The following is a 17222-nucleotide window of genomic DNA, read 5'->3' as shown; positions in this document are numbered from 1 at the left end:
CGCATAAAAACAAACAAATAATACCAAAAAAATAAAGTGCTTTGTTTTAAGTCATCACAGCTTGTGGAAAGAAACTGTTTGAATGGTGATCAGTAGAAGATTTCAGAAAGCAATACCTTTTCCCTGAAGGGAGCATCTCAAAAATGGCCCAAGCAGGGTGGCCTGAGGCGGATTCAAGAGGCTTTATGGAACACACATTTTCCTGTGCCTTCAGTTATTGGCACTCTTCTGGCCAGTGCGTTGTGTTGTCTCCATTGTAGCACAATGTTGGCTCTCATCCAGAAGCATCACTACCATGATTAGCACTATTTTTCCATCATTTTCCAAAACCTTCTAAACTGGTGTTAGTAACTTTCTTTGATAGTGTAAGCAGTAGAGATATGTGGGGATAAAAGTGATCAGATTCTAAATTGTACCCAGTAGAATGTCCCACCTGCTTGGACTGTGGCGCAGCGGTGAAGCGAGGGTGCCAGCAGGCCGGTATGCCTCTCGCGGTATATTTAGCCGCGTTAATCCCGGCGGCGGTAACTGGAGACGCTGCTTTGACTGTTTTCCGACAGCAGGAATCTCTGCCCTGCAAGGACATCTCAAAGACGGGCGGCTCTCCAGTTCAGACTGCCGTTAGAGCCAGTGGGGTTGGAGTAAAAATGGATAGAACTAAATGCAATCATTAAGATAGGATGTGACTTGTATATATTATGTATGTTTATTGATCTCACAATGGAGACATTCACTTATTGCAACGGCTCTCAAGAGACACTCAGAGGGTGCAAACGTGCAATCGAGGAAGAACAGGATAATGTGGAGACAAGATACCTCCACACTTACTTCACTACTTAAATATGAAAATGTTGACATTGGAAGTGCAAAGTTTACAGTCATGGTGCAGGTGGTAAAGTGACTGATACAGAAGTTATTGCATGGGATTTTGCATAGAACGTTTTTTTCACACTCGTTGTACGGTCTGACAGTAGTGGGGATGAAGGACCTGCAGTAGCGCTCCTTCTTGCATTGAGGGTGCCTCAGTCTGCCACTGATGGAGCCGCTCAGGTCTTCCACAGAGTCCAAGGGGAAGCACAGGACAGAGCTGGCCATCTTGACCAGCTTTATCAGTCTCTTCTTGTCTGGTTCTGTGCTGACCAGGACCCAGCACACGGCAGCGTAGTAGATAAAAAGCCCAGAGCAGAGGCCTGTACCTCAGTTAGGACCTCGGTCTCTGGCCCTTCTTGTACAGGGCGTCGGTGTTGTGGGACCAGTCCAGTGCCGGGACCCAGCACACAGAAGCGTAGTAGATAAAAAATCCCTGAGCAGAGGCCTGTATCTCGGCAAGGACCTCGGTCTGTGGCCCTTCTTGTACAGGGCGTTTGTGTTGTGGGACCAGTCCAGTGCCGGGACCCAGCACACAGCAGCGTAGTAGAGAAAAAGCCCTGAGCAGAGGCCTGTACCTCGGCAAGGACCTCGGTCTGTGGCCCTTCTTGTACAGGGCGTTGGTGTTGTGGGACCAGTCCAGTGCCGGGACCCAGCACACAGGAGCGTAGTAGATAAAAAGCCCTGAGCAGAGGCCTGTACCTCGGTAAGGACCTCGGTCTCTGGCCCTTCTTGTACAGGGCGTTGGTGTTGTGGGACCAGTCCAGTTCATCGTTGAGGTGAACCCCCAAGTACTTGAAACTTGTCCACCTCCTCAATGTCCTCCCCATGGATGTTCACCGGCGTGTTCGATCGGCGTCCTCCTCCTGAAGTCGATCTCCATGTCTTTCGTCCTTGCACTCACACCAGTCCATAAAGTTCACGATGACCAACCAGTTCTTCCGGTCATTCTCCTTATTTTTCTGCATCTTGACAGTGTTGAGAGTCGTCTTATTGAATCCAAACAGAATTGCAATCATCAATAAGAGGCGAAAGCGTGAATGATCATTCCAAGATCCGACATTGACAAAATTTCCCTTAGTTTAGTTTAATCAAAAGGTCAACCCTCCCTGTCGATTTGGTTTTGAGATATGTGTCAGAGGAAAAACAGTAAAATGGAAACTCTCAAACTTATCCCACACTTTTAGCTTAATGTCCGCCAATCAGTCAAGTCAGCAAATGAGTAAACGACCCCCAAAACCTGACGTGTTTGTCTTGCGTTCGTCCCCAGGATTTACGAAGACGTCACCAACTGCACCTTCCAGATCGCCGTCCACATGGGCTGCTTCTGGCCCGACCACGTGACGGACCTGTTCTTCACCGACATCCACCGGACGTACTTCCAGGACTGCGCGCTGACCGGCCGGCTGCTCCACGACCCGCCCGTCAGCGTGCTCGCCCCCTTCATCGGCGTGCCCGTGCTGGTCACCCTGCTCATGACCGCCCTGGTGGTGTGGAGGAGTAAGCGCACGGAGGGAGTGCTATAGAGAGCGAAAGCAATAAAGGACTAAGTGTTTATTTTTTTTGTACTGTGTTAGGCTAATGTGGTGCATGCTGATCACACATAATAAATGAGACGGAAGAATAAATTGTTTGGTATATGAATCCTGCGTGTGTCTGTGTCGAATAATCTCGACTTGGCCGTTCACAAAGAAATTGAATTACATAAGATTCGAACACAATCACTTTGTCGTTATTGTGTCTCTTCTACAATATTCACAATCAATCGAGTTCCAGATACAATTTAGTGCATTTTGCAACTGAAATAGTTGAGCCGTTTAAAGGTAAAGTTGTCGTTATTGCAGTGATGTGGCTCCATGTTCAGTCATGGTCCGACTCCAGTTACTGTTATGGAATTGCTCCATCTAGTGAGCAATCTGTGAACTGCATAGCTTTGATCGTTTTTTTAAGTTACGCTGGCACCACCACCACCACCACTACTACTACTATTACTACTACTACTACCACTACTACTACTACTACTACTACTACTACTACTACTACTACTACTACTACTACTACTACTACAACTACTACTCCTACCACTGCTACTACTACTACTACTCAGGGGCGGACTGGCCATATGTCCATTCTGGAAGAGCACAGAAGGGCCACTGGCTCTAGGGCCACAGGTCCCGCCTCAACCGAGCTTTACCCAAATCTAAAAGCTAAAAAGAAAAGCATAAAAATAGCGAGAAAAAATAGGATGAAAACAGAACAAAAATGTGCTGGAAAAGCAACAAAAAGTGACAAAAAATGTGATGAAAAGGCAACAAAAATGTGAGATAAACACAAACAAATGATAGAAAAAATAATGAAAAAAAAACAACAAAAATATGACAAAAATGACGTGACAAAAAGTTACCATCACTTTTGTAGGTCTTAGCTTTCCTTTGATCTCCAGTCGAGAAGCTTTTAGATTTGGGTAAAGCCCAGTATAAAAAAAAATGAATCTAAAAGGAATTCCGTGGAGTATGGTGTACCACAAGGTTCAATTTTGGGACCTTTATTATTTATTATTTATATTAATGATTTTGCTTCTGTTTCTACGACCACCTTTCCAGTTCTTTTTGCTGATGACACCAATCAAAAAAATAATAATAAAAAGCCGAACTGGGGAAAATGCACTCGTTCATGTTAAGGCGGGGGGTAAGAGGTTAAAATATGTATTTGTGGAAGTCACAATTACGCTAATTTGGGCCAGGCTGGTCAGAGTCCAGGGCTGTTTTTCAGTCCCAGTCCGGCCCTGCTACTACTATTGCATCTGTATTATGACAGGCATTCCACGGGTTTTTACACAAAACCAGAGTGATGGCCACTACTGGAATTTGAATCAACAAATAAATAAACTAATAAAAAAGATTCAAAATTGATATAAAATAATGAAATAACATAAATGAGGCTATGTCAGACTGAAATCTGATGGACATTTTATTATCAGTCAATTTTGTTTCACATTAAGAAAAAAATAATAAGAAAAGGTAACAAGTGATTTTCATCATAAAGGGCATGTAAATGTTCCTCTCGAAAGAAGACTTTTCGCTGCTTGAATCACTTGTACAATTTTTTCTAAATGAGTTAGTTTGTAAGTTGTCGTGTGGGACGTTACATCTTGATATCCAAGGATAAGCCCTTTATGATCAGGGCTTCCATGCAACCCAGTAAAAGTACTTTGTAACCATGGTGATTTCTGTTTCTGGAGATGATACTCGCATAGTGTCCAGGAACCTAAAGATAGAGAGAGAGAAAACATTTGACCAGTAATAAAAACAATTCAACAGGTCTTAAATGTGATGCATGCACTGGGTACTGAAAGTAAATGTCTTACTTCTGTCGGATGCGGTTGGACAGTTCTTGGGCTTGTTGGGCGTCATGTTCTTTGAATTTTCTGAATACCGCAAAGGTCTGCACTAGGCCCATGTATCGGTTCAGTGAAATGGACCTCCTCACCTCAAAGCACTCGCACCTGCATACAGAAAAGAATAGATCTCATAAACCAACATTATATTACAGTATATACTACGTATTACATAATGCATAATCATTTCAATGGCAATGCGACACTCACCATTCCTTTTCAGGGTAGGGGCAGGAGTCAAACATATCTTTGATTAGCTGCAAAGAACTGGAGCCAAGATGAGGGTCACGAAAAGGTAATATGGGAGCATAAAACTGAAACACAAAAGGAACCACAGTCACATGGAGAGGAAGCGGCAGCAGTGAAATAAAAGAACACATTACACCTGTGCTAAAGTCTCTCCATTGGCTTCCTGCTGAGTTTAGAATAAAATTTAAAATCCTGCTCCTCACATTTAAATCCATAAAGGGTTTAGCTCCGCTTTATCTCCAAGACACTGTCATTCCATATCAGCCAACCAGAGCTCTCCGCTCTCAAAACTCAGGGCAACTAGTAATTCCTCGAGTCTCCAAAATTACTGTAGGAGGCAGAGCCTTTAGCTACCAAGCTCCGGTTTTGTGGAATAAACTCCCAGCCCACGTTAAAGAAGCAGACACAGTCCCTATATTTAAGACTAGGCTCAAAACGTACCTCTTCGAATTAGCTTATAATCAGGTCAGTTAGGTAAAGCACTAACCCACAGCCCGAAGTAAAGCTGCCTCAGGAGAAACACTGCTGTGGGAAGTACGGTCCACTGAGCGCTATCCTCTTCTTCTTACTGCAGACTTTGTTTTATCATGATACAATACTTAATTTATTTGTAGTCTGTTCATCACTATTCACATGGTGTCTCCTGTCCCACTCCCCCTCGGGAGTGCCTGTCTAGATCGAATGGAGGAACCTGGGTGAACGGAGGAACTGGCATTCTGGAATCTGAGGACTGGACGGTCTGCGATCTTGGCCCGTCTGCTGAGGGATCCTTCGGCCCTGGGTCTCTATAGCCTGTCCGTCCATGGGAGTGGATCTCTCCTTCTGTGGTTCTCCCCAAGGTTTCTCTTTTCTCCTGCTGGGTTTTTGAGTTTTTCCTTGCCGTACCGGAGAGTCTAAGGACGGGGGACACCCACGCCGCTCATCGCTACCTTTGGACATTATATTTGCCTGGATTCACCTGAACTTTTAATTGTCATATTTATTGCTGTGTTTTATTGCCTTGATGTTTGTTGCAGCCCTTTGAGGCGACTTCTGTTGCGATATTGGGCTATACAAAACCATTAAACTTGAAACTTGAAACTTCTTAATTGTTGTCTATATATCCACACACCATGGTCTGGTACTGGTTGGGGATCACTGCTCTACAAAACAGATCAGTTCTCACCTCTTTGCAGACCTCCTTCAGCTTCTCAGAGACGTCTCCATACTCCACATCCATGTCCAGAGAGTAGTTCAGCAGGGCCAGGCATCCTCCAGGCTTCAGAACACGGTACGCTTCTTCCAGGAATCGAGGCCGATCGAACCAGTGCGCTGCCGTCATGGCCGTCACCAAGTCCACTGTCCCATTCTCAAACGGAAGCTGTTCAGCGGGACACTGCCTGAGAGCAAACACCTCTACTGTAGACAGATCCTCAAAGAGGACAAAGGCACACATTTATAGAGATAGAGTTGGATCCAAATTCTTAGTATGTGAATGTTGATGGGATGTTACCATATAAACACACTGAGAGATGTGTTAAGGCCATCATTTACTGTATTTTTATCATGTGATGGATGACTGTGCCAAATTTTGTTTTGTCTATATCAAAGATTATTTTTTATCTTTCCCTATCAATTTGTTCTTTGTTCCAAAAGACAGTGTGGTTACAAATATGTTACTGAAGCAAGTGCGCCCTCTGCTGGCCTTAAGTATTGCAGCATTTTCCACAATCAAACCAGACACACACTTTCAGTCGAATACCCATCAAAGACCAAACTCTCTCCCTGACATGTCGACGTTACGAACCTGTATGACACATTGGGACACGTCTGATTGGCTTGAGCGTTCTCTAACTGGGCGGGGCTTATGTCCGTGCCAACCACTTTGTCGAAATATGGAGCCAAGAGGACGGTGCCTTGACCCGAACCACAGCCCACGTCCACAGCCAGGGGAGCGGGGAGTGCCATCTGAAAGAAAAGGGGCCAATTACTTCAAATATTTACATTCACATAGTACCATTGTATGCTTCTTTTGCAATTGATTGTGATGATAAGGTGGCATTATTGTTACAGAAAAAAATATTCAGAATTAAATACATTTTCCGATTACATTTTATTGTTTCATGCTCTACATTGTTGTGTTGGGCTTGTGGTATATATATATATATATAGTGAGATACCATATAAAATCCACCCCCTTCACATGTCTCCCAGGTCAAGATGCTGATTAGATGCAAGAACACTGCACAGATGCCTCAGGCTGTCTACAATAAAAGTCCACTCTGAAATGTTCAATCAGCACGTTTGACATCCTGCTCCTGCCGTAATGTGTTTGCAGAAAACGAGGAAGGAAATGACGTAAACTACAAGTGAAGGCCTGAAGCTTTCATGTCACAACATGCAGCTGCCAAACACTCGTTCCCAGGGTTGCCGCGTACAATGCAATTCAATGACTTCCTGTTTTCTCACCTTTTGCTTGATCATTCCCATAATTTTGCTGACCATCTCGTTTGGCATTAACCTGTATTTGAGATAATCAGCCGTGTGGTCCTTGTCCTCAAAGTATCTCAGGGCCATGTTTGTCTACGGGCTGCTTTGTCTGAGCAAGGCAAGACTCAAAGCTTTCCAAACTCCTCCCCTGTGACAAGTGACAAACTCATCACACAATAAAAAAAAGTGATGGGGAGGAGCAAAGTAAGGAGGACCTCATTTTCAATCCATCAGAATATGAAGTCTCTCTTTAAGAAACATTACATTATCATTACTGTAACATTGTAAGTCAGCATAATATTTTAGATTGTTATTATCATCAGAAGTTTTTGGATGCCTATTTAATTTTTAGAGTTTTAAATGGTCTCACAGCTCCACCACTAATGGATTTTACATCAAAATAAGCAGGGAGAGAAAAGGGTAAGAAAATGACTGAAAAGACCTGTTTAGGTGAAACAAGTGTTTTAGAGAAACAAGTGTCTCCTGCCCCTCTGAAACAAACATTTTAGCTTTTAAATGTGTAAAATCAGGATGAATTAGATGAAGGCTAATTTGCTTAACGCAATCTGCACAGGTGTGTTCCGAAGTCGGATGACCATCCAGGCGAGCTAAATGCATGACAGTCCAGAAATAAGAGAGTGTGGTTTACCTGTGTCTGTTTTCTTTTTGATGAGGCCATTGTTGTGCTGTAAGCTAACCTGGTGTGTTCAGTGGGTTGGATTTGTTTGCGTTTTTGGTCATAAGCTGTGTGTGCAGGTTACGGAAAATACAACGTCGTCATTGTCCATGGCACTAATGACCGTGTGTGTGTTCTTCTTTCCCTCTGGTCAAATGTGTGTGTGTTGGGATAAAGTTGCTAGTTGTCATCGTGTTGCTAGTTGCTGTAGAGGTAGGCTCTATGGGGAGTGGATTCATGCAAGAGACATTTAATTTTTTTTGTCTTTGATGGCACATTTTTCTTGCTTTTTTCCTTTTCTCCCCTCTGTGCTTTACAGTTTTATGGGGGGAGTCGGTATGGCTTATCTGAATGGGATGTAAATGAGCCCTATATCACAAATAATAGGCTGAAATTTGATGGATATCTTTTCATCGATCAATTTAGTTTCACATTAAGAAAAAATAATTAGAAAATGTGACAAGTGATTTATTCTCTCTCTTCTTTATTAGGGCAGGTATTAGTTGTAAAATGAGTGCAGCAAGAGTCCTATTTGATCTAAAAACAAAACAGCTATGAAAGCACAGAGTCTGGAGGTGATGTTCTTGTTTATAAACTTCTGATCTGAAATCTCAGGAAATTCCTCTTAAAAGACTTTTCACTGATTGAATCACTTGTACAATTTCTTCTAAATGAGTTAGTTTGTAAGTCATCATGTGGGAAGTTACATCTTGATATCCAAGGATGAGCCCAATAGAATCAGGGCTTCCATGCAACCCAGTAAAAGTACTTTGTAACCATGGTGATTTCTGTGTCTGGAGATGATGCTTGCATAGTGTCCAGGAACCTAAAGAGAGAGAGACAAATAAATGTTTTGACCAGTAATAAAACCGTCATCCGGGCCACTTTAATGTCTTACTTCTGTCGTATGCGGTTGGACAGTTCTTGGGCTTGTTGGGAGTCATGTTCTTTGAATTTTCTGAATGACGTAAAGGTTTGCACGATGCCCATGTATCGGTTCAGTGAAATGGACCTCCTCACCTCAAAGCACTCGCACCTGCATACAGAAAATATTAGATCTCATAAACCAACATTACGATATGATCTATTACGTATTACATAATGAGTAATCATTTCAATGTCATTGCAACACTCACCATTCCTTTTCAGGGTAGGGGCAGGAGTCGAACATATCTTTGTATATCTGCAAAGAACTGGAGCCAAGATGAGGGTCACGAAAAGGTAATAAGGCAGCATAAAACTGAAACACAAAAGGAACCACAGTCACATGGAGAGGCAGTGAAATAAAAGGACCTTCTGAATTGGTGTCAATGTATCCACACACCATGGTCTGGCACTGGTCCCTCAGAGAAAAAGGTTGGGGGCCACTGCTCTACAAAACAGATCAGTTCTCACCTCTTTGCAGACCTCCTTCAGCTTCTCAGAGACGTCTCCATACTCCACATCCATGTCCAGAGTGTAGCTCAGCAGGGCCAGGCATCCTCCAGGCTTCAGAACACGGTACCCTTCTTCCAGGAATCGAGGCCGATCGAACCAGTGCGCTGCCGTCATGGCCGTCACCAAGTCCACTGTCCCATTCTCAAACGGAAGCTGTTCAGCGGGACACTGCCTAAAGAGCAAACAATGGCAACACACTGAGAGATGCGTTGAGGCCATCATTTACTTTTTTTTATCATGTGACGGATGACTCTGCCAAATTGAGTTTGTCTATGTCAATTTTAGATTTTTCCCTATCAATTTGTTCTTTGTTCCAAAAGACAGTGTGGATACAAATATGTTACTGAAGCAAGTGCGCCCTCTGCTGGCCTTAAGTATAGCAGCATTTTCCAAAATCAAACCAGACACACACTTTCAGTCGAACACCCATCAAAGACCAAACTCTCACCCTGACATGTCACCGTTTACAAACCTGTAAGACACATTGGGACACGTCTGATTGGCTTGAGCGTTCTCTAACTGGCCGGGGCTTATGTCCGTGCCGACCACTTTGTCGAAATATGGAGCCAAGAGGACGGTGCCTTGGCCCGAACCACAGCCCACGTCCACAGCCAGGGGAGCGGGGAGGGGCATCTGAAAGAAAAGGGGCCAATTTCTTCAAAAATGTACACAATAAATATCCATATACATTATATATACAGTGGTATGCAAAAAGCTTGGGCACCCCTGTAAATTTTCATGATTTTCCTTTATAAATCAGAAGTGAAATAAAGTTTATATGGTTTATGGAAAGTGTGCAAGAATTATTGAAACAAAATTAGGCATGTGCTTACATTTAGGCGCCCTTGTCATTTTATTGATTCAATACCTTTAGCACTAATTATTAGAACTCAATATTGGTTTGGTAACCTCAGTGACCCTTGACCTCCATACACAGGTGAATCCAATCACGACAAAGGGTATTTAAGGAGTCCCAATGTAAGTGTCTCTCCTCTTTGCATCTTTTCTGAAGAGAGGCAACATGGGAGCCTCAAAACTACTCCCAGATGACTGAAAACCATGACTGTTCAACGTCATGGTTTAGGGGAAGGATACAGAAAGCTGTCTCAGAGATTTAAGCTCTCGGTTTCAAATGTGAGGAACATTGTAAGGAATTGGAAGACCGGAGGCACAGTTCTAGCTAAGGCCCGAAGTGGCAGACCAAGAAAAATCTCAGATAAGCAGAGGCACAGGATGGTGTGAACAGTCAAAACAAGCTCCAAAGGGTCGCCACGTACACAGTGCAATGCAAACAAAATTCAATGACTGTTTTCTCACCTTTTGCTTGATCAGTCCCATCATTTTGCCGACCAGCTCGTTTGGCATCAGCCTGTATTTGAGATAATCAGCCGTGTGGTCCTTGTCCTCAAAGCATCGCACGGCCATTTTTGTCTATGGACTGCTTTGCCAGAAATGTGTCCCCCGAATGACTGAGCAGCCAAAACCCAAAGCTTTCCAAACTCCTCCCTGGGACAAGTTACCCATTGACAAACTCATCAAACAATAAAAAATAGTGATAGGGAGGAGCAAAGTACAGAGGACCTAATTTCCAATACAATACAAGAAATATTAAAAACACTGGACAGAAAGCCTTTTACATAATCACAACATTGTAAGTAAGTATAATATGTTAGATTTTGATAGTATTTTAATGCCTGTTTAATTTTTAGACTTTTAAATGGTCTCACCCATCCAACATTAATGGATTTTACATCAAAAATAAGCAAAGTAAATGCCAGAGCTTTGACCACAGGCGACTGTAATGATGTGCAATGACGCAGGACTAAACTCAGTCAAATGGTGGTGTTGATCAGAGGCACTCAGCATTACACTAATTTTTACACAAAACCAAATTCCACTACTGGAATTTGAATGACTACATAAATAAATAAATGGAAGAATAAAGGAGATTCACAAATGAGGTTATTTTATTATCGATCAATTTTGTTTCACATGAAGAAAAAATAATTATTAGGGCAGGCAAGTGTTGTAAAATTAGTGCAGCAAGAGTCCTATTTGATCTAGAAACAAAACAACTATAAAAGCACAGAGTTGACTATGTCTGCAGATGTTTTTGTTTATAAACTTCAGATCTGAAATCTCAAGAAATTCCTCTAAAAAGACTTTTCATTGATTGAATCACTTATACAGTTTCTTCTTCTTCTTAGTTTGTAAGTTTTCATGTGAGAAGTTACATCTTGATATCCAAGGATGAGCCCAATAGAATCAGGGCTTCCATGCAACCCAGAAAAAGTACTTTGTAACCATGGTGATTTCTGTGTCTGGAGATGACACTTGCATAGTGTCCAGGAACCTAAAGAGAGAGAGACAAATAAATGTTTTGACCAGTAATAAAACCGTAATCCAGGCCACATCACTTTTCCTCATGGATGGATCTCTGTAGGATGTCAACGGTTTGAAAAGGCTACTGAAAGTGAATGTCTTACTTCTGTCGTATGCGGTTGGACAGTTCCTCGGCTTGTTTGGAGTCATGTTCTTTGAATTTTCTGAATGACGTAAAGGTTTGCACGATGCCCATGTATCTGTTCAATGAAATGGGCCTCCTCACCTCAAAGCACTCACACCTGGATGCAGAAAATATTAGATCTCAGAAACCAACATTATATATAATTCAAATTACATGATGTGTATCATTTCAATGTCAATGCGACACTCACCATTCCTTTTCAGGGTAGGGGCAGGAGTCGAACATATCTTTGTATATCTGCAAAGAACTGGAGCCAAGATGAGGGTCACGAAAAGGTAATAAGGGAGCATAAAACTGAAACACAAAAGGAACCACAGTCACATGGAGAGGCAGCGGCAGCAGTGAAATAAAAGGACCTTCTGGTTCTTAATTGGTGTCTATATATCCACACACCATGGTCTGGCACTGGTCCCTCAGAGAAAAAGGTTGGGGACCACCGCTCTACAAAACATAAGTTCTCACCTCTTTGCAGACCTCCTTCAGCTTCTCAGAGACGTCTCCATACTCCACATCCATGTCCAGAGTGTAGCTCAGCAGGGCCAGGCATCCTCCCGGCTTCAGAACACGGTACGCTTCTTCCAGGAATCGAGGCCGATCGAACCAGTGCGCTGCCGTCATGGCAGTCACCAAGTCCACTGTCCCATTCTCAAACGGAAGCTGTTCAGCGGGACACTGCCTGAGAGCAAACACCTCTACTGTAAACAGATCCTCAAAGAGGACAAAGGCACACACTTTGGATCCAATCTCTATCTAATGTTTTTCACAAAGTCTTTGTATGGGGAGACCACTTGCTCTTTTGGTAATACGCCGCTGACCACCAGGGGGGTATCACAGTAATGTCAGTACCCTGCCATGAGGAACAGGGAGAAGTGCTATCCTCGCCCATTCTCTGAGAGTCACAGTTAACGGGCAAGGAAAGCCCTTCTGTTTAGCCCTCATGGCAGGGGGGCATTGCTGTAATACCACCCCCTGGTGGCCGGGGGCGAGTCCAAAAGACACTTGTTAAATAGGATTTTAATGGTGACTTCACACCTCCCTAGCACTGCTTAAAAGTCTGGCTTCAAAGAGTTTTATCTTTTATATAAATTGCTATGACCCATGTGACAACGCTGGCATTATTAACCAAGCTGTTTTTGTCCATCAGCACTAAGAAGTGGAAGCCTAAGTCTATGATTGACGGCTCTGGAGCTCTGTGGCCTGTCCACCCACCCTGTGATGGCTTTGCAGGAGCAGCCATGTTGATTTCACAGACCACTTGGTACGGGGCTACATCCTCTGTTTACAGACTAAGCTGCTCCCCTTAGGTCGAAGGTACAGGTGCCCCGCCCTGTCTAAAAACAGGACCAGGCAGTCATTTGTGCCTCAAGTCATTTGCAACTAAACGAAGATGATGTAAAGATAATGAAGTAGCCAATTGTGATTTTTCTTTTTTATTCTGTACAGATGGTCTGTCAGAGAGGGTCTTACATTTTTATATAATTTAAACTGAGGTTGACGGGCTGTTGTTTGAACTCAGGCCTGTTCTTTACGTTGTCAATAGTTGGATCTGTCTGTTGTGTATTTTTACTCACTGCAATACATTTTCTACTACTACCACCACTCGGGATCATCCCTATGAAAGAGGCTGAATGGATAGCCGGCCATCTCTTGTATATTATATCTATGTTCACAGTTCACAGTTGAACAAAAGCAAGTGCACCCTCTGCTGGCCTTAAGTGTAACTGTGCGTCACACTGTGTTTAGCGTGTCAAAAAACAAACACTAACCCTGACATCATGTCACCGTTTACAAACCTGTATGACACATTGGGACACGTCTGATTGACTTGAGCGTTCTCTAACTGGGCGGGGCTTATGTCCGTGCCGACCACTTTGTCGAAACATGGAGCCAAGAGGACGGTGCCTTGACCCGAACCACAGCCCACATCCACAGCCAGGGGAGCGGGGAGGGGCATCTGAAAGAACAGGGCCAGTAACTTCAATGCACTCGGTTAAGGCGGGGGGTGAAGAGGTTAAAACTAGGACAGAAAAGAGGTACTACAATGGAGGCTCCCAGCGTTTCCAGTACAATCCATGCAATGCAAACAAAACTCAAATGTTTTCTGTCCTCTCACCTTTTGCTTGACCATTCCCGTGATTTTGTCGACCAACTCGTTCGGCATCAGCCTGTATTTGAGATAATCAGCCGTGTGGTCCTTCTCCTCATAGCATCGCACGGCCATGTTTGTCTTCGGACCGTTTTGCCAGAAATGTGCCCCGAATGACTGAGCAGCCCAGACCCAAAGCTTTCCAAACTCCCCTTCCCCCGGGTTGGACGCCGCCAAGTCTGTGACACGTTTCCCATTGGCGTAGTCATCGAACAAAGAGATAGTGAGGGGCAAAGAACTGGACCTAATTAAAATCGACACTGTGTGACATTTCAATCAAAAGAAGTCACTGTTGTCAGAGGATGGGAATCGAGAACTGGTTTTACAAATGGAACCGGTTCTACTTCGGAATACATTTTTATAAAACCTGTTGTTGATCTTGTTTTGCCACTCAGAATCCCCACCAACTTTCAGTGAAAACAACCTTGTGACAAAATGCAATGTAATACACACACTTTACTCCTTTTTTATTGGCTTTAATTGGTAATTGAATGTCTTGAACTCTGATCTTAGATTGTGGTTTCTCAAAAGAAGCTGGTCCGTTTTGATTATTTTCATCACCATGGCATTGAGATCCTATATTGTCATGAAGGGTAGGATGTTGTGATTGCTGAACATTTTCCGTTGTGAGATCAGATTCCCCGACGATCGCTGGAACGCTGGACGGTCAGGGTTTCCACGCGATCCAGTAGAAGTACCTTGTAACTAGTGTGGCTTCTGTCTCTGCGGATGACACTTGCATAGCGTCCAGCAACCTGAAAGGAGATTTAAGAGTATGTAAAATGAGAAGAAGGGGCAGTGTATCTCATGCAACAAGCTACATTCATTTTCAGAACTCAAAGCAAGACCGTGTTTTGTTGTGTTCTTGACTGACTCGTCTTCTTTAAAGGTTGACGTATAAACTTGGTGTTTTACGGTTAATAGCTCACTTGTTTCGGATTCGGACGGAGAGTTCTTCAGCTTGTCGGGCGTCTTGTTCCATGTATTTCCGAAAAGGTGAGAATGTCTTCACCAGGCTGATGTATCCATTCACCGACATGGGTTTCCTCTGCTCCAGGCCCTCATGCCTAGATGTAGAGACCTTAGATGTGAGTCAGTATTTCTTGGTAATAACAGTCAAGAAAATACAGTACAATTCTCACCAGTGCTTGTCGGGATAAGGGCAGGAGTTAAACATGTCTTTGTACATCTGTGTCGAGCTGGCACCGAGGTGAGGGTTCCTGAAGGGGCGCAAGGCGTCATAACCCTAGAAAATAGAAAAAGTCAGTCGCAAGCAAGCAAGCAAGCTCACCTGACCCCCGTCCAGCACATTGCAGGCCCTTTGACGTTCTCACCTCGAAGCAGATCTCCTTGAGTTTCTCTGAGCAGTCCCCGTACTCTAGCGCCATGTCCAGACCATAGCTCAGCAGGGCCACGCATCCTCCGGGCTTCAGCACACGGTCCACCTCCGCCCGGAAACGAGGCCAGTCGAACCAGTGCGCGGCCGTCATGGAGGTCAGCAGGTCCACTGTCCCGCTCTCCAACGGAAGATCTTCAGCCGGACTCTCCCTGGTGAGCACAAAGGTTTAAGAGTTGAAATAGAAATTCAAAATTGGACTATTTTTCCAGTACGGACAGCAACGGTTGCTCTGAGGTATGATTGGACAATGACTGTTTTGGGGCAGGGTTTTGCGAAAGGTCAATTGTTCAACTTTCCTAAACAAAAATAAAACAGTGCAGTTTCACTCTGTGTTCAGTAGAGAGAGCCAGAGACCACCATTTATCAAAAGTGTTTCTTAGAGCAACTGTTTTTTTTTTCTATTTATCTGCTTGACCCTCTCTTCAATCAGGTCCATCCGCTTAATTCCTTCGATGAAAGAAGTTGTTCAGACTAAATGGTTTACACTTGGACTGAGCATCATCGTTCTTAAGCACAGTGATTACATTCTCATTGACCATAAACCGAGTCAAAACATCTGCATTTTGAATATTCAGACAGCACATGTGTACTTGACCTGACATCACATGAAATATCTTTTTCTAACGCTCTATAACAAGGCTCAGAGTTTCACTACCTGTAGGTGACATTTGCACACTGCAGATTGGCTCGAGCGTTCTCCAGCTGGGCGGGGCTTATGTCCGTGCCGACCACTTGGCTGAAATAGGGAGCCAGCAGGACGGTGCCTTGGCCCGAACCGCAGCCCACGTCCACAGCCAGGGGAGCGGGCAGCGACGTCTGGAAAACAAACAGAAAAAACTTAAAATCCCTACGTGAGAAAAGAGAAACCTTGGGGAAAACCACAAGAAAGAGAGATCCACTCCCAAGGACGGACAGGCAGATAGGCCCACCATTTATGGGACTCCCTCTGCAGATTGGACTGAAGACTGTGGAAAAAAAAGGTCCAGTCCTCGTTGGAGCTTCAGTCCCTGTTGGATAAGGGTTCCTCTGCAGAAAGGACAGAAGACCGTGGAAGAACGTCCAGCCCTTGTTGGAGCTTCAGTTCCTGTTGTCCTGTTGGATAGGGGGTTCCTCTGGAGACTGCGATACGAACATCCAGTCAGTCACTTAACACTAGAGCAGAGACGGACCAATACAAGCCTATGGGGCTACATGTGGCTACTTTAGGGTTTTAATACCTCACCGAAGCAATAATATAACCCACACTCACTGAATGTCATGTGATACTTTAGCTCCTCTCCTGATTCGCTGTGTCTGCTCCGCGGCAAAAGACAAACCCCATGTGCGGAAGGAAACAGTCAGCTCCAACTACAGCACATCTTTCATTCAGTCATTGGGATGAACTAACTAACTCTGTGGTCAATGATTTTTTTGCACCACATGAACTGGATTGTATATGAGCAGCGTTTCCTTGGACTCTGGACTGATGGGTTAACTCCAACACAATATAACTCACTAACTAGACTCTAAAAGGCAGAACAGAGAGGGCAAAACTCTTTTCACTGCTTTTGGTGCCTTGTACTTGACACCTGTGATGAATAAATAAACTTGAAACTTGAACCATGTCAGAAACCATGTCACAGTAATGAGTTAACCACCATATAGAAACATCTTTATAAATCTATTTTATTTGTTTGGCCTGATCATTCATCAACTTCCCAGCACCAAAGTTCCAGATCCTCTCACCTTTTGCTTGACCCGTCCCATGATGTCGCTGACCACCTCGTCGGGCGTCGTCCTGTGTTTCAGATACTCCGCCGCATGCTTCTTGTCTTCAAAAAGCCGCACAGCCATGTTTGCCCTGTTCGCCACTCGCTGTTTTGTCCAGAATAATCACATGAGTAGCAAAGACTCCCTCTGGACTCCTCCCCTCGTGAGCTATTGCCAAATGGGGCGTGAGTAAAAGGTTGTTCAGTGACATTCTCCCACACAGAGGGCCCCATGGGAGTAAATTGATTCAGCTGGAGAGGAGGCCCCAGTTTGAAAAGATGATAGTTTGTAAGTTTGCAAATTCTT

General features: G+C 43.9%; 3 protein-coding genes across 3 annotated transcripts in view; all 3 read right to left on the bottom strand.

The window, feature by feature from the left end:
• Positions 1 to 7115, bottom strand: part of LOC306981820 (putative methyltransferase) — a 38934-nt gene extending 31819 nt beyond the window's left edge. The window contains exons 1-6 of the mRNA XM_079581532.1: positions 6962 to 7115; positions 6300 to 6460; positions 5679 to 5892; positions 4475 to 4578; positions 4235 to 4372; positions 3943 to 4134 (exon numbers count right to left, since the gene is read on the bottom strand). Coding sequence (XP_079437658.1) covers positions 4047 to 4134; positions 4235 to 4372; positions 4475 to 4578; positions 5679 to 5892; positions 6300 to 6460; positions 6962 to 7069 — 813 coding nt within the window. The 5' untranslated portion in view covers positions 7070 to 7115 and the 3' untranslated portion in view covers positions 3943 to 4046. The remainder of the gene's footprint in view (positions 1 to 3942; positions 4135 to 4234; positions 4373 to 4474; positions 4579 to 5678; positions 5893 to 6299; positions 6461 to 6961) is intronic.
• On the bottom strand, positions 2079 to 17029 carry LOC306981994 (uncharacterized protein; the record flags this gene model as incomplete). Its single annotated transcript, XM_079581735.1, has 13 exons — positions 16893 to 17029; positions 15823 to 15983; positions 15103 to 15316; positions 14911 to 15014; positions 14698 to 14835; positions 14467 to 14523; positions 13736 to 14012; positions 13416 to 13576; positions 12085 to 12298; positions 11813 to 11916; positions 11582 to 11719; positions 11430 to 11448; positions 2079 to 2387 (listed from the first exon to the last, which is right to left on the bottom strand). The coding sequence occupies exons 1-13, from the start codon at positions 16998 to 17000 to the stop codon at positions 2079 to 2081; spliced, it is 2004 nt and encodes a 667-aa protein (XP_079437861.1). The 5' UTR covers positions 17001 to 17029.
• LOC306981819 (putative methyltransferase) lies at positions 8238 to 10540 on the bottom strand. The gene is made up of 6 exons (XM_079581531.1): positions 10413 to 10540; positions 9568 to 9728; positions 9054 to 9267; positions 8795 to 8898; positions 8557 to 8694; positions 8238 to 8484 (listed from the first exon to the last, which is right to left on the bottom strand). The coding sequence occupies exons 1-6, from the start codon at positions 10518 to 10520 to the stop codon at positions 8397 to 8399; spliced, it is 813 nt and encodes a 270-aa protein (XP_079437657.1). The 5' UTR covers positions 10521 to 10540; the 3' UTR covers positions 8238 to 8396.
• Positions 17030 to 17222: the final 193 nt, after the last annotated feature.

Source organism: Gobius niger (genome assembly GCF_951799975.1).
Source record: "Gobius niger genome assembly, chromosome: 23".
NCBI classification, from domain to species: Eukaryota; Metazoa; Chordata; class Actinopteri; order Gobiiformes; family Gobiidae; genus Gobius; species Gobius niger.
The sequence above is the reverse complement of the archived record's forward strand: the minus strand, read 5'-3'. Positions and strand labels throughout refer to the sequence as shown.

Coding starts and splice junctions, on each gene's coding strand:
- LOC306981819 (XM_079581531.1), bottom strand. CDS start 10,520: ATGGCCGTGCGATGCTTTGAGGACAAGGACCACACGGCTGATTATCTC. Junction 8,695..8,794: donor CCCTACCCTGAAAAGGAATG/GTGAGTGTTGCA, acceptor TTCTGTATGCAG/GTGCGAGTGCTTTGAGGTGA. Junction 8,485..8,556: donor TCCAACCGCATACGACAGAA/GTAAGACATTAA, acceptor CTCTCTCTTTAG/GTTCCTGGACACTATGCAAG.